Raw genomic sequence first — 23,433 nt, forward strand, 5'->3', positions numbered from 1 at the left:
TTGTAAAGCTTTATTTTGAGAAATTTATATTCAGATTTTAGAATACATTACTAGGGTCTTTTGTTGAGAGGTGTTTGTTGTTGCCGTCCATGTGTGTGTGTGTATGTGTGTGTGTGTGTGTGTGTGTGTGCCCACGCGCACGCACTCGCACAAACACATGCACAAGCATTCTTTATATCGTTGATGCTCCCACCTCAAAGAAAACATGGCCCAGGACATGTATTCAGGTTGCTTGGTCTGAAGTGTTCTAACATGGAAAAGATTACATGAACTTTTATGGATCCAGAACTAAAGAAAGTCATACTATAAATTAAGGCGTTTACCAAATGCATTGGTGGGGAGTCGGGTATGCAGTTTCTAGATACTGTCTGATGACATCCTTATATTTATTTGGGGTAGTGGGAGATAATGCTGTTATGTTAACACACTGGAAAATATTTTAACTAGTCCTTGAAAGGAAATTAGGTCAGATACACATGTGGGAAGAAATGGCTGATAAGGGGATTAAAAATCACCCCAAGTGATTTTGGTTAGGGATCTGCAATTCTCCACAGTTGTTCGTGTGATTCCTTACCGAAGCACAGACGTGGATTTTTAATCTAAGAATTTCAGTTCACAGTATATTCTGCATATTAAGCCTTTGGCAGATTAATTGTTTACAAACATCTCCTGGCATTCTGCACGATGTTTCTTTACTCTGTGGCTCGTTCCTTTGCAGCCAGAAGCCTCTCAGCCCTGTGCAGTCCCATTTGTCTAGTTTACATTTGTTTCCCGAGCTTTGTGGGTTCTGTCCAGAACATCATCACCTATCAAAGTGATGACATCAAAGTCTTCCCACTTGTTTGTTTTGAGATGGAATCCCAGTGTACACTTGGCTGCCCTGGAACTCACTGTGTAGCCAAGGCTGGCCTTGAACTACAGCTTTGCCTGCTTCTACCTCTGAGTGCTGGCATTAAAGGCAGAGGCCACCATGTCCCACCTCTCTCTGTTGTTTTATAGTTTCAAGTATTACAGTCATATCTTTGTTTTCAGTTGGTTTCTGTGTAGGAAGGGTTGGAGATGAGGGTCAGCTTTTGTCCTTACTTGTAGATACCCAGATTTCCCAGTACCATTTATTGAACAGTTGATTTTCTCTATTGCTGGTTTGGACATTGTTTTTGAGATCAGTTGACTGTAGATGCTTTGGATTATTTCTTTTTTTTTGATTGTTTTTATTTTATTTTATTAGATATTTTCTTTATTTACATTTCAAATGCTATCCCGAAAGTTTCCTATACCCTCCCCCCACACTGCTCCCCTACCCACCTACTCCCACTTCTTGGCCCTGGCGTTCCCCTGTACTGGGGCATATAAAGTTTGCAAAACCAAGGGGCCTCTCTTCCCACTGATGGCCAACTAGGCTATCTTCTGCTACATATGTAGCTAGAGACACGAACTCCGGGGGTACTGGTTATTTCATATTGTTGTTCCACCTATAGGGTTGCAAATCCCTTTAGCTCCTTGGGTACTTTCTCTAGCTCCTCCATTGGGAGCCCTGTGTTCCATCCTATAGATGACTGTGAGCACCCACTTCTGTGTTTGCCAGGCACTGACATAGCCTCACAGGAGACAGCTATATCAGGGTCCCTTCAGCAAAATCTTGCTGGCATATGCAATAGTGTCTGGGTTTGGTGGCTGATTATGGGATGGATCCCCAGGTGGGGTAGTCTCTGGATGGTCCATCCTTTCGCCTTAGGGCTTTAGGTTATTTCTAAGCTTTTTATTTTGTTCCTTCTGTCTATTTGTAGGAGTCAGGTCAGTATCAAGCTGGCTCTGTCACTTTATGGCTGTGGTGTATCTTGAGATCAGACACTATAATGCCACTAGCTCTGTTCTTTTTGGTCTGTTCTTTTTGATATTTGGGGTTTTTTTCTGTCTCCATAAACATGTAGGACTTTTTTTCTAGTTCTTTGAAGAACACTATTGATATTTTTATGAGATTGTACAGAGTCTATGTATCACTATAAGTTAACATGGACATCTTAACAGTATTAATTCTTCCAGTTCAATAATATGGGGTGGGGTTCCTTTTTCTTCCGTGTTTCTGTGAGTGAAAAAATGAATTTTTTCATTAGTGTCTTATTTATTTTTTGAGACAGGATCTCACTCTCTAGCTCTGGCTGTCCTGAAATTCACAGAAATCCACCTGCCTCCGTTTCCTTGGTGCTGGGATTAAAGGAGTGTGCCACCACACCTGATTATTCCCATCCTTAACACAATGTATCCCTAAGCAAGTTTTAGTCACATGACTCGCACCCAGTGATGCCGGGCTGGCAACCAAGCCTAGGGCTTTGTAAATGCAAGGCAAGCACCCTACCAACTGAGCCACATCTCCAGAACCCCTAGACTATTTATTTAGTAAATTAATTTGTCTCAGAAAGTTTGGTGCACAAAATGATGTTTTATATGTTAACTTTGTACACCTCAATTTTACAAACTTAATTTATTAGTTCTCTTAGCAAGGTCTTTAAGTCTTTCTATATATAGATCATATCACCTGCAAACAGAGACAATGTAACTTCTTTTTCAATTTGTATACTTTTATTTCTTTCTCTTCCTAATTACTCCACAGTCCAGTACTATACTAAGAGTGGCAAAAGGGGATGCTCTTAATGTTTTCCAGATCTTAGGAGAAATACTTCCAGATTTCCCCCTTCACTTTGACATTGGCTGTGGACTTGTATTATATAGCCTTTATGATGACACAAGGTTTTTTATTTATTTTATATGCATTGGTATTTTGTATGCATGTTTGTCTGTGTGAGAGTGTCAGATCCCCTGGAACTGGAATTATAGACAGTTGTAAGTTGCAATGTGGTTACTAGGAATTGAACCAAGGTCCTCTGGAAGAGCAGCTAGTGTTCTTAACCACTGCTTCTCTCCAGCCCTGGCACACGTTCTTTATACAGTTAGATTTGCTCAAAGGTTTTCTCACAAAAGGATGTTGATATTTTATGTTTTGGGTTTTTGGTTTTGTTTTGTTTTGTTTTGTTTTTTTGAGACAGGTTTTCACCATGTTACCCAGGGCTTTTCATTAATGACCACCTTACCCAGACTTAGGGGTAGCTGGCCTTACAGGTGTGCTTGACAGCTCCTGGCTGGAATGATGTCTTCGTTGTGCTGTTGGAATCGTGGCTAGATTGTCTGCTTGTTTGTTCTGAAATTTTTACTTCTTTGTTTCATCAGTGATCTCTGTCTAGACTTTTCATTGCCTTTCCCCCTTCTTTCTCCTTTTTTCTTTCTATTTTTAAGTTTTAAAGAAAATAAGTCTATTTTTGCCCACAACTCTAGTCGGGAGGATTGCACCTGATGATGCTCTTTTTGTTAGTAGTCTGAAGGTAGAACAAGACCTGTGGCAAGAGACTGTGTGTGAGCGTGTGCATGGGGGTGTGTGCATGGGTGTGTGTGTGTGTGTGTGTGTGTGTGTGTGTGTGTTTCTCTTGTGTCCTGTTTTGGTTTGGTATGAGGAAATGCTGGCCTACAAGAGTTTGAAAAAGCCCCATCCTTTCAAGTTTAGGAAATAGTTTGGGAAGAATTGGTGCTTTTGTTTGAAGTCTCCCGTCCTGAACCTCCTTTTTATGGTGACTTCTCATTATTTGCTATTGGGGTTTTTTTGTTTGTTTGTTTGGTTTGGTTTTGGTTTTGGTTTTTCGAGACAGGGTTTCTCTGTATAGCCCTCGCTGTCCTGGAATTTACTGGGTAGACCAGACTGTCCTCGAACTCAGAAATCTGCCTGCCTCTGCCTCCCGAGTGCTATTGGTTTACTCAGATTTTCTGTGTCGTTACTGTCTAGTTTCTCCGTTTATTCTATTGTTTCAAACTCGTTTCTTCGGTATTAGTATTATGTTTCGATTTGATTTGTTTGACTCAGAGTCTTGTACTGTGGCCCTGGGGGAGGGGGTGTAGTTATAGAATGGGAGGAAGAGGATTGGCAAGATGGCTCAGCAGGTAAAAGAGCTTGCCACCAAGCCCAACGATCCTCAGGATGGAGAGAATGACTCCTGAAAGTTGTCCTCAGACTTCGACATGACCTCCCAAACACACACACACACACACACACTACATAAATACAGTTTATGGGGGGTTTGTTGTTTTAGAATTTGCGTGCCAGGCTGGAAGGTGGCTCAGTGTTTAAGAGCACTTGCTGCTCTTGCACAGGACCCAAGATTAGGTTTCTCAACAAACACATGGGAGTCCCAAGGCCCTGGCCTCCTTAGAAGGCAACAAGCATGTGATGCACATTAATATATCAGGCAATATTCATGTGCACACAAAACAAAAATAAATATTTGAGGGGAAAATTTGTATGACAAAGCCTAAAATGAAGAATCAGGAGTAGAATAAGCCACAAAATATTCGCTTCTCCAGAGTTTCATTCAGAGCTGAAGGAACATGCATGTGCTGAGCTCCTAGCAGCTCGCCGGCCCAGCGGCCCAGAGCTGGGAGGCGGAGAACGCGCCCCGGTTGCCTTGGAAACCGGCCAGCGTCTGAGGACCGTTCCCTCCGCCCCCTTTCTTGGTGCAGCTCCCCGGGAGAGGGCGGGGCTTCACAGTGAGCTAAGATGGGTCACGTGTCGAGCCGAGGTTGCTGGGCGCCGCTGCCCTGACGCAGGCCGGCTGGTCGGTCTAGTGGTGGGCTCTCCGAGGGAAGGCTTCCACATTGGCAAGCGGGTCCTGCCTCTCCGTGCGGCCGCCATGGATCTGACGTTAAGCCGGGCAGACTACCTCCAGGTAAACCGGTTGGCGGGCGCCCTCATGGGTGGACGCGGGCCTGGGGAAGCCCCGGTCCCTCCAGGCCCGGGTCCTGGGGGTCTCCCAGCCGCTCCCAGTGGTCTTGACCGCCCTGTCAATCCCACTGGGCCTGACCACACCAGCCAGATTTCATGAACCATCACAGCCCTACTGAACTGACTAAATCATCACAAAAATTTGCTACTAAGGTAGTTAGTGCAAATGAAGAGTCAGGAGCCCAGAGTAGGTAAATACTTGGCCCCGTAGTAACAAATCATGCAGTTGCTGTTTGAATCAAAGCGCCGGACTCCAGAGCGGGTATCCCTGTGGTGCATGGCTTCTTATCCCTCCTACCCATCTCTTAAGAAGTTCTTCGTGGTATAAACATCCGCTTAGTTTCCCAGGGCGTTGGGCCAGATAGTTCTCTTTAGTATCTTATGGAAGCTACACCCTGACAATATCTCTTGGATCTGTCCAATTAGTCACCATCTCTGTGATTCCCAGTTTGGGTTCTCATCTTTAGCTTGGATGGATAGGACCTACAAACTCCAAGTCCATCTTCCCCAAGCTATGGTGCAAAGCACTTGACAATATCAAACTAAATGGATTGCTTAAAACTGTAGCAGCGTGCCTAAAAATTCAGAATAGTCATACGTGCACCAAGCAGGTTTTCTCATGATTGGTTGTTTTTAAGTTCTGGTGACAGTCACCTTTGATGAACAAGCCGTGCTGTTTTTCCTCCCTGTGCCTTTTGTAAATAGTCATGGTCAGTTACACTGGAATCTTATGATGTCAGCAGGTATATTATTTCAGCAGAAGTCCCCTATTTCCCATCACTAGTAGGAAGGGCTTCTGAAGATATTTTCTGAAGCTCCTTGCCAGTAATGTTACACAATTATATATATATATATTAAACGTTTTGGATTGTTTCCTGTATTCCGACCTTCTCTGACATATTTCATCAAAATGAAAGTTAACTGATAAGAATATACATTTCAGTAAAAAAAAAAAAACCCTAAAACTGAAAAAAAACTAAAACTCCCATGATGTGGTCAGTTCTTCTTAAATTGTCTATGTAAGAACTTCAAATTACAGCATGTCCGAAAGCATCCACTAGCTGGCTGTTCTGCTTCCTTAGGTCGGAGTGACCTCTCAGAAGACTATGAAGTTGCTCCCTACCTCAAGACAAAGGGCTACACAAAAGGTGCTGTAGATGCTGCCTTCTCCGCCTTCTCCTGCCTCTCAAAGGGCAGGCTCACGTTGCCATCCTTATTGGTACCTTGGTGTGTAACAGGTGCTCACGTTAAGATGGAAATGAACAAAGTTGAAATAGAAGCCAACATTTACAGAAAGTAGTTCTCGGACATTGATATTACATACAAGTAGTAAGTTGTGTGAGAAAACTCGGTAAGAGCCATACATGGTGAGCTTCAGTTGTAGTTCAGTAGTAGAGACGTAGTTACCATGTCCAAGGCCCTGAGGTCAGTCCCTAGCACTGAAAAAGCAAAACCAACACTCCATTTTTGGTACTAATTCACTCTGTGTACCATGGAAAAAGAACAGAACATTGATTTCTTTAAACTTTCTATTTTGTTGTTTTGTTTTTACTTATTTTCTTTTTGAGACATGCTTTGATGTGGCTGAGGCTGGCCTCGAACTCTTGATCTTCCTACCTCAGCATCAGAAGTTCAGGGATTGTAGGCATGTGCAATCATGCCTGGTTTAAATCTACCCTTACTGAATTAGTATTTTTAATGTTGAACTTTGTATTAGCTTGACATCTTATAGACAAAAAGTAATTATTTTGTAGAGTAGTATGGTATTTTAATAGCTGTAAACATATTATTTTGATATGTTAACATTTATCAAGATGAATTACAAGATTTTTTTCTTGATAAATGGACTTAAATACATTATTTGACCTTTGGCTGCATTTTTGAAGTGATTTACATAATAAGGTCAGTTCTTACAAATAAGGTATTTAAATATATGAGAGGAACCTGACATTTTAAGCAGAATTTAAAGAATAATAAATCACGATTATTGTTTATTATATTCTATATATAATAGCACTTCTCCAAAAGTTTACTCATTTAAATTGCTGAGGATCTGAAAGAACTTATGTATGTAATATCAGAACTTACTGTATGAAAATTAAATCTCAGAAATTCTTAAATTCATCATGTTTACATTAAAACCATATTTTTATTAAAATATCTAATAAATATTTATTTAATAAATATCTATTATTTTCAAAATAGGATAACTTAGAGATAATAGTGATATTATGTTATATTTTTGCAAATTCATAAGCCAAGGTAGATTTTTCTCTGCTTTCAGTCTGTTGTGATGATTTTGTTTTGGTTGCAATACATAGGAAAAAACTCATTAAGTCAGTTTACTTGGATATATAGTTGAAAATAGAGAAAGATCTTCAAGTAGCTTTTTCAGATAACTGTCACTGTTGATGCTATATTTAAATCTGATGGGGTTTCTTGGGTGTTCCTGTAGTGTATAACCTGAAGGACTGGTGAGCCTTTACCATAACAATAAATTTAGACTCTGAATCCATGTGTTACAGGTAGTTCTTGGAGATCAAGATGGGGTAGTGATATGCTTCGGCATGAAGAAAGGAGAGGCTGTGGTGAGTGGAGCTGTTCTAGGGCGGCAGCTTTTCCAAAAGACAGATGCACTACTTGCTGGGTACTCCGAAGTTAGAGTCTTCCTGAAATGTACAAGTGGGAAATATTTGTTAACATTGTATAAGTTTAAAACCATACAGGAAAATGTTTACAGTGAAATAACTTATACACTTAACTTTTTCCCCAATTGATTCTTACAGCCAGTGTTCAAGACTTTACCAGGGCAGAAGATCTCGAGGCTGGAACTAGGCGGGGCTGTTAACACGCCTCAGGAGAAAATCTTCATTGCTGCAGGGTCCGAGATTAGAGGCTTTACAAAGAGAGGGAAACAATTTCTCTCTTTTGAAACTAACCTCACGGAAAGCATTAAAGCTATGTATGTTTTGTTCTCTTTTATGTTTACATATGTGTCTATCATACATCTGATTAAGTTAGTATACATTAGTAGGTTTTTCTGGAAAGGAAATTTGGCTACAGGCATTTCATTAGTCAGAACCTGGAATCAATACACAGTTGATTGACAGTTGAAATGTTTTCAACTTCACATTGTGTGTGACTGTGTGTATGTGTGTGTGTGTCTGGGTGTTTATGTGTGTGTGTGTCTGTGTGTTTATGTGTGTGTGTCTGGGTGTTTATGTGTGTGTGTGTGTTTATGTGTGTGTGTATGTGTGTCTGTCTGTGTGTGTGTCTGCACTCACATTCACTTTGTTTTGTGATCATTTTTTAAAATATATTTTATATTTTTCATAGATATACAGTAATTGTGTGCATTTATAAATCACAGAGGCATGTTAATATGTGTATATGATATGTGATGTCAGATTGGAAGAATTAGCATACTCATCACCTCTGACAACTTATGTTGGGAACATTCTAATTATTTTTTGAAGTGTGCTAAGTATTTGAAGTGTGAAGTTGTATACATTCAACTTTCACTGTCTGGTTCAGTTATGATTATGGTAATGATAAGGTATATGTAAAAAGTTAAAAAAGAACAACGTAGGTACACAGGATCCTATTCCTCAAGTGCCTGTGGTAGTTCTGGTTCTGAGGTAACGACATTATATTAAAAGGGTGACCGGTCCCTGAGTGTGCTGGTTCTTGTCTGTAATCCCCATACTTGGGAGACTGAAGCAGAGGGTTGTCACAAATTTGAGGCCAACCTGGGGTGTATAATGAATTCACCAACCATATGGGCTATGGAGTGAGACCTGGTCTTAAGAAAAAAAATCCTGTCTTTAAAAACCCGTTCTTTAAAGTTGATGGCCACTAATGGTTGTAATTTCTGGTGAATTGGGTAAAACTACGTGAAAAATACAAGGCTTCCTGGCATGTGAAATTTCACAGTTAAAAATTTAGACTTTGTTTCCTATCGGGTGGTGGGGCAAGAGGGTAAGAGACAGAGATGGGCCTGCGTGGGCTGTGGTTTATGGTAGAGATCAGAGGACGAGTTCACAGGGTGACCCTCCTACCTCTATGTGAGTTCTGGGGCGAGAACGCAGGCCACCAGGTTTTACGTGGCAAACTCTTTGCCTTCTGAGCCATCTTGTCAGTCCTGAACTTTTAGTTTTTGAGCAATGGGGGCTAGGGAGGCCATAAAGTTCATGTAACTTCCCTCCTTTTTTTCATTTGTATTTATTTATTCACTCTACATGTCAGTTGCTGCCCCGCCCCCAGGTCCCCTCCCTTACACAGTCCCTCCCGGCCATGTCTCCCTCCCTTTCTCCTCTTCTCTAAACCCTATTAACCCAAGAGCTTCTTCGGAAGACTAGCAGCAGCAGCCTCCCTCACACTTGCTAAGCAGAGTGACTAGGAGTGGCTTTTAAGTTTCTTCCTTCGCTGCAATGCAGCCAAGTGGTCCATGTAGCCAGAGGCCTGGTTTGGACACTCCTAGCTGACAGCATCTCTCTATGGTGGACAGAAGCTATGTGCCATTCTGTGCAGGGCACGGCACTTCTCTCGACTGAGGACTTTAAACATCTGGTTTGTGAAGTGAGACAAGAGTCCAACAGCAACACGTGAAAAAGATTTCAGATGGTTTTTAAAAATATATAATGTGTTTGAAATGATCTTGTAGACCAAGAATTAGAAACTTGCTGTGATTCTTAGCTACACTTTGTTAAAGCCCATTATAAATGAACTTATTCCAAAGATAACATTCTAATGAAAACATTTCCATCATTCATTCATCACTTACCTTAAAATCAGTGAGGTGTACTTTTCTAGGCGCATTAATGTGAAGCTAACTCTGCAGCTGAAGTTACCCCCACCTGCCGTCTCTCATTTCCAATATGAGCCATTAGTCCTGGGCACACTTTGCTATTCGGTTATCAAAGGGACACTAACCTTCTATAGGATTGAGTGCTAGTGTGCTACTTTGGGTATATCAATTAGAACGGTGCTTGGCAAATGGTACACACTAAAAAAGTTTCTCTATTGATGTTGTTTTATAAAAACAAACAAATGAAGACACGTGTTGTTAGTTTTTCTGAGCCCTTACTGAGATTCCTGACTTACCATCCTTGCTGGTGGTTGTCAAGTTGTCAGAATTAGAAGTGGCTTATGCATCAAATGGCTAAAGATTAAAGCTGCACGGTTTGTGCCTATAATCCCACACTTAGTGGGGAGAGCCAGTGGATACTGGTTCCAAGGTTGTCCTCAGCCATTAGGATGAGATCAAGGACAGCCTAGAACTGCTCAAGAACCCGTCTTTAAAGAGAGAGGGTACATAGAGATTAAGTGGGTGAAATGAAAAAAAAAAAACAAAAAACAAAAAACTTACCTTTATTAAATGCAAGTAAACTGTTTTCACCTGTTTTAAAAAAAAAAAAACAAAAAAACAAAAAACTGTCAGTTGCCTGTGCTTAAAATGACCATCCTAAATTATCATGTTAATGTCTTCAGGTACATCTCTGGCTCTGACCTCTTCCTCAGTGCAAGCTACATCTATAATCACTACTGTGATTGCAAAGACCAAAATTATTATCTTTCTGGGGACAAAATCAATGATGTCATCTGCCTTCCCGTGGAAAGGTTATCTCGCATGACACCGGTGTTGGCCTGCCAGGACCGGGTGCTCCGAGTCTTACAGGTAATGTCCTTTGAATTTTTATGACTCTTCATTATTCAGTAAACCATTGTGAGTGCCATTAAAGGTTACTTTAATGCTTCTATCTTATTCCAGGAAATGTGCTGACATCTTTTGAACGTTTTTAGAATAGATACAGAGAGGGAAACAGCTACCTTCCACTCACGCATCCCCAGTCCGAAATGCCCACCATCAAATAGAGAACTTGGGTACTGATAACTATTGTCCACACGGTCCCCACTTGCTCCTTCAGTACTTTTCTAGTCCTCAAAAACTAAAAGGAAAATTGGATAGAAGAGGAGGCGACAAATAATTTGAATTTATCAATCATTCAAACACATGTGGAATAAAATACTCAGTAAATAATCCATTGCATAAGTAAACGGTAGAATGTTTGCCTAGCATGCTTGAAACCCAGTGCTACATAAACCCGATGTTGTGGAGCAGGCCCGAAATCTCAGCACACAGGAGGTGCAGGCAGGAGAATCAGAAAAGCAACATCATCCTTAGCTGTGTAGGGAGTTTGAGATCTGCCCAGGGTATATGAGATCCTGTGGCAAAATATACAAGGCAGGAATGGGTAAGCAACCAGCTAGAAGTTACCTAGATAACTTCTAGATTTTGCTTTGTTTCATAAGAGGCTATCTGTATTCTTATTTATGTATTTATTTATTTATTTATTTATTTATCATTTTATTTTTTCTAGACATGGTATTACCATGTAGCTTCTGTATGGACCAGAACTTTATAGACCAGGATAGCTTCAAACTCACAGAAATCCATAAGTCTCTGCCTCCCCAGTGCTGGGGTCAAAGGTGTGTGCTATCATGCCTGCCTGCATTCTTATTGTTAAAAGTAAATCACCAAGGACATGTGAAAGGAGAGAGCAGAACTCTTCCCTTCTGCTGCACTTATCTCTCCTTTCCTGCCTCTGAGAAGACTCCATCCTCTGAACTTGCCTCTTTTACAACTGTGCGTGTTCCTTTTTTGCTTGTAGATGTCTATAAATTTAAAAATGATTAATAAAGTATACACATATGCCTTTTTCCCAAGTTCTAAATCTACATTAAAATTTTATAAGTGGCATAGTATATTCACTGAATTATGTAAGTGGCAAAATTGAAAACAAACAAATAAAACACGTACAAGGCCCCAGCTTGTTTTCTTATCTAAGTAGTAGACAAGTTTGTCTCTGTGCTGCCGTGAGTCTGCAGAATACCAAAAGGCAAAGCCAGAATTTTCTTACGAGCAGCTTTGGGGGTGCTCAGAGTTTTGAAGGTATTCTATGTAAAGCTCCAGATAATAACAGAAAAGACAGAAGAAATGACACTTGTTACTGGTAAGTTTTTAAAGGGGTTCACCAGTCGGTGGTTTGCAGATAAGCAAACATGTTATAAATGCCAACACTCCTCTGTCTAGAGGCTCATTAAGTTGTCTGGTCTTTGGATCTGGCTATTATAGATTTTCTTTTTCTGATGAAATCCAAAGTTAAAAAATGAAAGCTATTGAAAGTAGAGAATATATTATGTATTTTTCTCCTTGGCATATATATTTTATTTCCAGTGTGTTAATATATGCAAAATTATTGACACATTCATATTTATGACCTATTTTCTTAAAGCATTTTGATTTGTTTAGATATTGATGTCTCTAATCATTTTCCATATTCTTTTGAATGTTCTTCAGTTTCAGTTTTTAAAATTCTTGTTTTCCTTCAGGGATCTGATGTGATGTATGAAATTGAGGTTCCTGGTCCACCCACTGTCTTAGCACTGCATAATGGAGATGGAGGTAATCGCATTCAGTATCGCAGCCAGCCATGATGCAAAGCGGGGCGTTGTTACACAGTGTAGCAGTGGTGTGCTCTCTTCCTCTCACTTCCTGCTCAGTTATAAATTAGGAGTCAGTGAGCTTCCTCATCTTGAAGTCAGTTGTAGGGAATACGCCTCACCTTGTGACGACATGGTGACGATTTCATTCTAATTTCTGTAATCATAGAAAGTAGTTACACGGTGTAGGGGAAACATGCTTGGTTCTCTTTGATGACAGACATTGTTGTCTTAATGAGAGCATAGACACGAAGGTCATATTGTTAGGATTCCATAGGCACCACCTCGGAGCAGAGGAATAATAATAGTCTCGAGTTAGAACTTAAGGGCCAGCTTTCTTAGAAAGAAGAAATGCTAGATAAAGTCATTTTAGTTCAGAAAAATTAAGTGTAACCAAAAGGTATTCTGGCATATATGGAATTTTTTTCTAATTTTTATAAGTTTATTTTATTTACATAAAACCAAACTATATATGAATGGTATCATGATGTTTTGATACATATATACCTAGTATTTCTCCTTTAAATTTTTCCCTTAATGTAGCATTTGAAAAATGAGAATTTTACATTAAAAGGCTTTTAGAAGGTATTTGTGTTTTTGTTTGTAGTTGTATGTTTGCTTTAATTTTCACTAGGTGACTCTGGAGAAGGTCTTCTGTTCGGCACATCAGATGGAAGACTTGGGCTTATTCAGATCACAACATCCAAACCAATACACAAATGGGAAATTCGAAATGACAAAAAGCGGGGAGGTAGGCTTCCGCACAGGTCAAGTTATGGAATGTCGGCAATCATTTAGTACAATAGAGTGTGCAATGCATCCTGTTTGATTTAGTTCTATTAGAGAGCGCGCTTAGGGATTTACCGAACCACCTCTGATGTACCTAGTGTTTGCTTATGGCAACTGTTATACTATAGATGTAATTTTTAAAATTAGAAATGCTACTTGTAGTTTGGGATAGACATACAGGTTAATACCCTTTAGTCCATGTTAACTGGGATAGAGAATTAATTGGAATCTAGGATATAAAGAATGTAGTAGTGGGTCAGAAATTATTCCAAGTTTTTAAAGACATTATATATTTCCAAAGATTTACACCCAACTTGGCAGCCAGTGAGATGTCTCTTTATACGCACAGGCTATTGTTCATCTGGTCAGGTTTTCTTTAGCAGATACTTCCTGTGGGCGAGAGCGCAGATGCTGACGCTGTGTTCTCCCTGCCCCTGGTCCTCTGAAGAGAGCACAGTAACGGTGTGTGGTAGAGGGATGGTGGGCACAGCTCCTCGTAGACTCCGTGGTCAGAGGAGGAAAGTGCTTGAGGAAAGGCAAATTTGAGCTGAGATTTGAGGAAAGAATATTCTAAGAGGAAGAAAAATTAATAATTGCAAAACCCTTGAGATGGAGGTGAGCTAGATTCATTGGAGGGCAATGGAAAGACCTGTGCGGCTGAGCAGCAGTGTGGCCTGAGGAGAAGATGCAGGAGCGGGGACAAGGACTGTAGGTCCTTAAAGCCTTGGAAGAGGGAATTGCAGGTAGAGACTAGCAGTGGGTAGTCCTGGGAGAATTGTATGTGGAAGGTTTGACATGGCCAAATGGATCTGGGAAGAAACACACATTGGAAACATCAAGAGCTTGGAAGCTGTTGTAGTTACCATGATTTATTATAGTTCAGAGCGTCCTGGTTCATCCTTCCTATTATGGAAGTAGAAAGAAGAGAAAGTCGGGACATATGTGGAGGCCATGCATGGGTTTGATACAGAGAGAGTAAAGAGTGATGTCAGAGATAGAGCCTGGAGTTGTTTCGTCTGTGCAGCTGAGTGGTGTAATTGACTGAATGGAGGCCAACTGGAGAGTGAGCAGTGCTGAAACACAGTAGTAGAGAAGTGAACGGTGCTTGGGAACAGAAGTGTGTGGGATGCCCGTGTGTACAGGGAGGTGCCAAACTGGACATAAGAGCCTAGAGCTTACTGAGGGTCAGAGCTAAAGGGAGATGTGAATGTGGGTGCATTGCTGTGTAAAGTGTGTTCAAAGCTTTGGAAAGAGGGAAACACCCAATTATGTGCAAAGTTGTTCTTTTTTTTTAACAATAAATTTTTGATGACTTGTATGAAGATATATGAATACATGTCTACAGTGCATCTATCGGTTTCCTATCTCACCACTCTTATTGCTTATAACTCCCCTTTTTATAGGTATCTTGTGTGTTGACAGCTTTGATATCATGGGTGATGGGGTTAAAGATTTACTTGTTGGGAGAGATGATGGAATGGTGGAAGTGTATAGTTTTGAAAATGCAAATGAACCTGTGCTACGATTTGATCAGGTAAGTTGATTTAGAAAGATTTGTGTGGGGACTGGAGTGGTAGCTCAGCGTGGAGGACTTGCCTGGCGTGTATGAAGTCCTGGTTCTGCCCCAGTACTGTAGACCAGAGCAAACAAAGCAAAACACAGACTATAGACTTACTGTTGGCTAGTTATTGTAGAGATGGGTGATAGTTTGAATTTTGGTAAATTAAGAATATAGTACAATATATTTAAAAAATAATAATGTTGTTATTCTATCCCAATCTGGTGGTGAGGCCTCTAAATCCCAACAGGAGGCTGAGGCAGAAGGATGAGGAAGTCCAGGCCTGCCTGGAAAAGTAATCAACTTTAATGAGACTCTGTTCTGTCCCAGAGCAGAAACAGAGAGGGCCAGGACATTGCTCGGTGGTAAACACTGGCCTAAAGTACCCAAGGATCTAGGTCTGGCCAGCAGGACAAATAAATAAATACTTGTAAAAATGTTCCCATTCACCATTGCACACACCAGCAAGATTTTGCTGAAAAGACCCTGATATAGCTGTCTTTTGTGAGACTAGGCAGGGCCTGGGGCCTGGCAAACACAGAAGTGGATGCTCACAGTCAGCTATTGGATGGATCACAGGGCCCCCAGTGGAGGAGCTAGAGAAATTACCCAAGGAGCTAAAGGGGTCTGCAACCCTATAGGTGGAACAACAATATGAACTAACCAGTACCCCCAGAGCTAGTGTCTCTAGTTGCATATGTATCAGAAGATGGCCTAGTCGGCCATCATTGGGAATAGAGGCCCCTTGGTCTTGCAAACTTTATATGCCTCAGTTCAGGGGAATGCCAGAGCCAAGAAGTGGGAGTGGGTGGGTAGGGGAGTGGGAGTTGGGCGGGTTATGGGGGACTTTTGGGATAGCATTTGAAATGTAAATGAAGAAAATACCTAAGAAACAAAAAAATTTAAAAAAAAATTTAAAAAAATGTTCTCATTATCAAAATCTCGTGTTTACTCGCAGAGTATTGCCCGTAAACTACAAAATAAATTCCTTTTTCATTATCACTCTTAAATATAATTTTAAATTTATTAGGTATTAAATATTTTATTCTAGCTTCTATAAATCATAACAACACAGTATAGGGGAAACGTATGTTTCAGTTTCATTGATGAGATTTTTGTTTTAAGGTAATAAGAGTGTAGACATGTAGGCCATACCATTAGAATTCCTTAGAAACTACCTTGAAGCAGGCACTTCCTAATAACAGTCTCGCATCTAGACACTTAAGGACCTGTTTTCTTAGAAAAGAAGAAGTACTAGGTAAAGTCATTCTAGTTCAGAAATTTTAAACGTAATGAAAAGGTATAGAATCAATATAGACAAGCATTCTGGCAACCATGGAATTTTTACCTTTTTTTACTAATTTATTTTTCTGACACATACAAGCAAAAACTATATATGAATGGTAGTATATAATGATACCAAATATTCTCCCTCTAGATGTTTTAAATTGTTTATTTATAAATTTATATATTAATGTTTGGGGAGCGGTATTTGTGTGTATGTTGTATGTAAGTGCATGCCACAGCACACATGCGGAGGTCAGAGGATAACTTCCGGGTGTTGGTTCTCTCGTTTCACCATGTGGGTCCCAGGAATCAAACTCAGGTCTCCGTTTGGCCGCAAGCATCTGTACTCACTGAGTTGTCTTGTGGTCCCTGAATATACTGTTTACATAGGGTAAACATATTTCTTGGGTGAAAATGCTCAAGATGGTTTCTTGTAGCCCTTTGAAACATATGCTAGATAATTGTCACCTGTAGTCGCCCTATACAGGGGCAAGCACTCCTCCTTCCTGTGTCATGATTCACCATCAGAATCTCAAGGAAAACTAAATCAAGGGTCTGAACTTCATATATATGTAACTATATCGATGCTCCTTAGCCAGCTTTCCCGGACTCATCCCTTCCCTACTCCTCAACAACTGCAGCACCCGCCATCCTGTCCTTAGCCCCTGTGAGGGGAGGGCGCTCTGCATAGGAATGAGAACATGTGTACTTTGTCTGGCTTATTTCAATTCTTTTTGTGGCTAGATAGTATTTTGTCTCATAGACTGTTGTTACCAGCACTGCTTTTGATGGCTGTGCTGATGTCTGAGCGGGCAGGCTGCTTCAGAGAGACAGTCAGTGTGGCTCGGTTCTTAGGAGAGAGCAGTAGGGTCATGGTGGTCCTGCTGACAGGTTCCTAGTACTCTTCTTGCAGAGGACCCACACTTTATTCCCTGGATGCGTGGCGATGGCTCACAACTGCCTGTAACTCTGGCTCTGAGATGCTCTGAGGCTTCACGCTTTTTTGGGTGCAGTCATGTGCACTTACCTCACCTACCAAATACATATAAATATAAAACCATGTTAAAGGAATTCTATCTAATTATATTAAAATGCATGAGCATGAGTATATTACACTAAAATGAAAATATATGGGGAAAGTGCAATGAAAATAAAAGTTGATACACACTATGTATGTGTACACATGCACAAATGTGTGTGTGTGTGTGTGTGTGTGTGTGTGAGAGAGAGAGAGAGAGAGAGAGAGAGAGAGAGAGAGTAATGTTGACTTTTAAAAGCAGTAGATCTGGCCAGACGGTTTAGTGTGTGGAGGTGCCACACAAGCCTGGCAGACTGCTTTCAGTCCCCAAGGCCATGTAAGGTGGAACAGGAGGGACAGCTCGCCAGGGTTGTCTGACTCCACACTCTCACTGGAGTGTGCATGCCCACACACTGCAAATGAAAATTAAAGTTCAAGGAGGAAAAGGAACAATGTAATGTTTATTCTCTTGCATTCAGTTATTCTAACTGCTGTTTCTTACGTTCAATGTCAATGATTTTGTATATACAACTTTCCTGGTATTTAGAGTCAATGGATGTGAATTTTTGTTTGTTTTTTAAGATTTATTTCTTTTATCTGAGTGCTCTATCTGCATTTACGCCTGCATGCCAGAAGAGGGCATCAGAGTTCATTGTAGATGTTTGTGAGCCACCATGTGGTTGCTGGGAATTGAACTCAGGACCTCTGGAGAGGCAGCCGGTGCTCTTAACCACTGAACCATGTCTCCAGCTCTGGGTATGATTTTTAAATGCCATGGCTTTAAAATATTATGTACAACTTCCATAAGATTATGATAAAAGTTCTAGACGTTAATTTAAGATTATGCAATGAAAGCATAGATTATTTTCATTAGAGAAATAGAAAGAACCCTCTGAAGAGATTTACAGACTACGTTCCTGAGCTGTTTTGTTTATATAATTTATATAATTTATATAATTTACAGACTAAGTTCCCTAGCTGTTTTGTTTATATAATTTATATAATTTACAGACTACGTTTCCTAGCTGTTTTGTTTATATAATTTACCAAACATCTCTTCTTTATGTAGTTTTGTCACAAATATACTAGCTATTTTGAATCTTCTTTCTTATATTTAAAAATGCTGGAATTTTCTAGCATTCGTTCAGGTTTTCCTCAGTGTTTGCACATGATGAACATACACTAAATATGTTTTGACTATCTGGAGACAAGAAGCAACGTTTTGTGACCTGTTTTAACATGTCTTTGAAATGTTTCAATGTTAGCGAAGTGGACTTTACATTTACTCTAGATGCTGTCTGAAAGCGTCACCTCGATCCAGGGTGGCTGTGTAGGCAAAGATGGTTATGATGAAATCGTGCTGGCCACATATTCAGGTAAGTAATGATAGCTGTAGTCAAAGAATAAGAAAAACTTCTAGGTTTAATAAAGGTTTTGACTAATTTTATTACATTCGTGTGTGTGTGTGTGTGTGTGTGTGTGTGTGTGTGTGTAGAGGAAGAGGGAGAGAGAGAGAGAGAGAGCGACTTGGTGTATGATACCTGTGCTTGCAAAGCCTGACAACTGAGTTCCATCCTCAGATGCCGTGTTGGGAGGAAGAGAACAATTCCTGCATGTTGCCTGGCCTGTTCACACAGTTGCCCTGCCATATTGCCCTTTATGCCCCTCCCTATCCAAATAAATGTAGTATTAAAGAGATAAGGAAAATGGCTGGGGCTATAGTTCAGGGGTTTTATTGCCTCAAATGTGTAGGGCCCTGTGTTAGATCTAAAATTTGAGTAATATTTTGAAGACAGTTTAGCCTGTCTCTAGTACCTTTAAAATTAAATTGTTCAATTTAAAGAGGAAATATTTACTAAAATCAAGACTATGTTTTGGCCTAATGCATTTCATATAAAAACTTAATTTTGATGTTTAAAAAAAAAATCTCACAGTAGTCATACCAGTGCAAATTTCCATGACAATAATTAGCAACAGCCAAGTCTGCTTTGTCAGCCACATTGAATTTGCTAGAATGTACTGACTTATACCATACTTGGAAACTGAAGTTTATAAGAATTGAAAGATTGTAGCACTTCAGGGAAAATGCAGTGTCATGAAATGCTTGAGTACTTCCTTTATAGTGTGAATAGTTTTTAGCTTGAACTTTTTGTTCCATTTTTTAAGAAGCCCTGGGCTTTTAGGTGGATGGTGATGGACATAGGGGGTGTAATTGGGGGTTCTACCTGCTATTGCACTCAGCATTGAGTCATGTGTGATTGTAATTCATCTTCCAGGCTGGGTGACAGGGCTGACTACAGAGCCAACTCATAAGGAAAGTGGACCAGGAGAAGAACTAAAACTTAATCAGGAAATGCAAAATAAGATTTCTTCTTTAAGGTAATGGGGTTTTTTCAAGATGTATTTATTTATGTTATGTATGTGAGTACACTGTAGCTGTACAGATGGTTGTGAGCCTTCATGTGGTTGCTGGGAATTGAATTCAGGACCTCTGCTCGCTCTGGTCAGTCCTGCTTGCTCTGGCCCTGCTTGCTCCGGCCCAAAGATTTATTTATTATTATATCTAAGTACACTGTAGCTGTCTTCAGATGCACCTGAAGAGGGCATCAGATCTCATTACAGATGGTTGTGAGCCACCATGTGGTTGCTGGGATTTGAATTCAGGACCTTCAGAAGAGCAGTCAGTGCTCTTAACCGCTGAGCCATCTCTCCAGCCCTAAGGTAATGCTTTTTTCTTTGCTGTTTCTGTCTCAACATTTGCACCTGTTTCTTCTTGCTAATCATAGGACCACATGCTTTATTTTATTGGTAGGAATGATACATCTATAAAAGTCAACTTGAGAAAATTAGCCATAAGTACTGATTAATATTTTGAGTTTGAAGTATACCCCCCCTGTGCATTATTCTTTCTGTTGTTGTTTTGTGGGACATGGTCTCACATAGCCCAAGGTGTTCCCTAACTCATTCTGTAGCTGAGGATGCCCTTGAACTCCTGACCCTTTTTGCTAGGTGCTAGATCCCAGGTATGCTGTCCCGCACCCACCTAGGGCATTAGTCTGTCCTACTGATCCAGAATCGCATTGTTTTCATTTGCTCAGCTGGAGGCAGTTACAGTGTTTGCTGCTGTTTTCCCAAAGCCTTACAAATAAACGAACAGAAGTGACAGAGTTCTTCTTTAACCCTAATGTTGACAGCCCGTGAACCCTTCTTATCTGTAAAATTCTCTTGCTGGACCTGAGTAATGCTGATTCCCTTCAGTTCTGAGATTGCTTTCACGGCCCACTCAATTCAATATGTCTTGAGAAGAGTTAACCCCATGCTCACATACAATAAGGAAATCAATAAGGAAATGGAAGATGATAAAACTTTATTGACCCTGTAGCCCTTGCTAACATGTTAGGGAAGTAAGAGCTCACCTTTTTGGCATAGTTAAAGGCTACAAGAACTGTTAAGGGAAGAGATGCCACAATTACCATTAGCATGTTCTTATTTGTAAAGACCACTAGGAAATCATTATACAAACTAATATGCCTGGCTCATTCAGGGCATCCTAGTTTCTGTGATAGGAAATAGGGAGGTGGCTCAGCAGAAAAAGCACTTGCCAGGAAACCATAAAGTCCAGAGTTCAGATCCCCAGCACCAATGGAAAGAGCTGGGCAGGTGGGGTGGGTGTACTGGCTGGTTTTGTGTCAACGTTACCCAGGCTGAAGTTATCACAGAGAAAGGAGCTTCAGTTGGGGAAATGCCTCCACAAGATCCAGCTTTAAGGCATTTTCTCCATTAGTGATCAAGGGGGTAAGTCCCCTTGTGGGTGGTGCCATCTCTGGGCTGGTAGTCTTAGTTCTATAAGAGAGCAGGCTGAGCAAGCCAGGAAAAGCAAGCCAGTAAGTAACATCCCTCCATGGCCTCTGCATCAGCTCCTGCTTCCTGACCTGCCTGAGTTCCAGTCCTGACTTCCTTTGGTGATTAACAGCAATGTGGAAAATGTAAGCTGAATAAACCCTTTTCTCCCCAACTTGCTTCTTGGTCATGATGTTTGTGCAGGAATAGAAACCCTGACTAAGACAGTGGTCTACCTACAATCCCAACACTCAGGAAGCAGAGATGGAGGCTTGCAGGCACTAGCTAGCTAAACTAACTGCAGTTACAAATCCAGGTTCAGTGAGAAACCTTGCCTCGATAAATAGTGACAAGAAGGCCCTACATCAATTTCTGTCCTCCACACATATATGACATACTTGCATATGTACCTATACACAATGCATCTCCATGCATGTAAACATGTGAACACACATGTATAGCACACACATATGTACTGAGATTTCTGAAAAATTGTTTCTTTTAAAAAACACAGAAATATTATATAAAACTGTGCTTTTGTTTTAATTCCAGGTGTAGGGATGTGGGGTTGCTTCAGCCTGACTGCAGCAGCTGACTATGATTTGTCTCCTGCTCTAGCAGAGATGTGGTTTTGCCAGCTGCAGACACTTTCTGCAGCTGTGGGACATTGGAATTCTGGGGACTTTTCAGAGAATCTATAAATGCTAGGGCCCCGAGAGAGGCAGGTTGGTGGTTGGTGGTTGTCTTAGTTAGGGTTTTACTGCTGTGAACAGACACCATGACCAAGGCAAGTTTTATAAGAAACAACATTTAATTGGGGCCAGCTTACAGGTGCAGAGGTTCAGTCCATTACCATCAAGGTGGGAGAATGGCAGCATCTAGGTAGGCATGGCACAGGCAGAGCTGAGAGTTCTACATCTTCATCCAAAGGCTGCTAGTGGAAGACTGACTTCCAGGCAACTAGGGTGAGGGTCTTACCCTCCAACCAGGTCACACCTATTCCAACAAGGCCACACCTCCAAATGGTGCAACTCCCTGGCCCAAGAATATACAAACCATCACAGTGGTTGATGGTTGGTGGGCGGGGTGTGTGTGTGTGTGATTTGTTAGTAGTCCTGCTCAAAGAAGAAACAAAAGGAAAGAAATTAGACTCAAGTCTCTCTCTCTCTCTCTCTCTCTCTCTCTCTCTCTCTCTCTCTCTCTCTCTCTCTCTCTCCCCCCGCCCCCTTCTATATCCAGTCTTCTTACTCTTCAATCTTGTGATAGGGGTGAAACTGAGGGATAAAGAGTGGAAAACAAAACCCACCAAGTGGCAAAGACCAGCTACACACATACTTTTTTAAAAGCATCAAATAGAGCTAGTGACTATTACTAGTTCCTCAGAGCAATTCCTAGAAGAGATTGTCAGATCCTTTGAAACTGGAGTTACAGTTGTGTGCTGCCGTGTGAATGCTGCAATTGAACCTGAGTTCTCTGCAGGAACAGCCAGTGATCTTCACAGCTGAGCCATCTGTCCACCCCCCAATAGCTGTTTTAATAATATAGTCTTCCCCTTCTTGATCATATTAGAATATAAGCTGTGTTACAAATTTTTATTCTTTTGTTCATTCAGCACATGGAATATTGGGGTAAATAATGTAATATTGATTAGAAATATTTCCTAGATAAGTTAATATTTTCCTTTGTTTATTGCATACATCCCATTCGCTCTCCTCAGACCATTCTCCCTGAATTTGGGCTAGCTACCTTCATATTGCCCCAGCTGTTACTTCATTTGCATGTAACAAAACACCCCTGGACAACACTCATAGAGAATCTGCTGTAACAGTTGATGGACTCCCAGTGGTGCCACTGGTTCACCATCCTTGTCGTTTCCAACATGCTAATATTTGGTGACTTCCTCCCTATTTTGTGCGTCTACCTTAATGACCTATAGAAAAGTGTATGTTTAACTGGCTTCATGCTTTTGTTTGTCATTAGGTCTTCTGTGTGTTCTTGTATTGGTTTCTCTTCTGATCAGCGCTGTGTGCAGCTGCCACCATGGTAATGTGTGAGAGCTGGTAATTTGCAGCCTGCCTTGATAGAGCTCTATTAATATTACTGCTCTTGGACTGAGCAGATGTTTTAGCCTTTGGATCAATGATAAATGATGTGGACTCATTTGGCTAGTCATAGAAGCAAACGTGTTCCTGTTGGTGTGAAATAGCTTAGCCTCTAAGCCTGGTCTCGCAAAGGGAAATATCTCACTTTTTTTGTGCACACTGCTGGGATCTCAAATGTCAGTGGGAGATAAGATTGTGTGTGTGTGTTTTCCTGCAGGTCTGAAATAGAACACCTGCAGTTTAAGGTGCTTCAGGAGAGAGAAAATTACCAACAGTCTTCACAGTCAAGCCAAGCAAAGTCAACAGTCCCTTCATTCAGTATAAATGACAAGTTCACATTGAATAAAGAAGATGCTAGCTACAGCCTCGTCTTAGAGGTGCGGACTGCAATAGATAATGTCTTAATACAGGTAAGCACAATGCCTTGTCTCTCACTGTTAAGCTAGATTTGTCTTTTTGGCAAACCAGACACATACACTTATTATTAATAAACATTTTAAATTCTAGACAG

At 40.7% G+C, this 23,433-nt stretch overlaps 1 protein-coding gene across 1 annotated transcript in view; it reads left to right on the top strand.

Annotated features, from left to right (window-relative positions):
* The first annotated feature begins 4,585 nt into the window (after positions 1 to 4,585).
* The window catches only part of Bbs7 (Bardet-Biedl syndrome 7), a 35,712-nt gene continuing 16,864 nt past the window's right edge, over positions 4,586 to 23,433 (top strand). Inside the window, exons 1-11 of the mRNA XM_085835951.1 lie at positions 4,586 to 4,769; positions 5,908 to 5,973; positions 7,351 to 7,413; positions 7,612 to 7,787; positions 10,316 to 10,502; positions 12,218 to 12,290; positions 12,963 to 13,079; positions 14,521 to 14,651; positions 18,272 to 18,356; positions 19,257 to 19,359; positions 23,140 to 23,332. Coding sequence (XP_085692077.1) covers positions 4,734 to 4,769; positions 5,908 to 5,973; positions 7,351 to 7,413; positions 7,612 to 7,787; positions 10,316 to 10,502; positions 12,218 to 12,290; positions 12,963 to 13,079; positions 14,521 to 14,651; positions 18,272 to 18,356; positions 19,257 to 19,359; positions 23,140 to 23,332 — 1,230 coding nt within the window. The 5' untranslated portion in view covers positions 4,586 to 4,733. The remainder of the gene's footprint in view (positions 4,770 to 5,907; positions 5,974 to 7,350; positions 7,414 to 7,611; positions 7,788 to 10,315; positions 10,503 to 12,217; positions 12,291 to 12,962; positions 13,080 to 14,520; positions 14,652 to 18,271; positions 18,357 to 19,256; positions 19,360 to 23,139; positions 23,333 to 23,433) is intronic.

The sequence above is a fragment of the Mus caroli genome, unplaced genomic scaffold (assembly GCF_978045245.1).
Source record: "Mus caroli unplaced genomic scaffold, Mus_caroli_1 scaffold_3, whole genome shotgun sequence".
Taxonomy (NCBI): domain Eukaryota; kingdom Metazoa; phylum Chordata; class Mammalia; order Rodentia; family Muridae; genus Mus; species Mus caroli.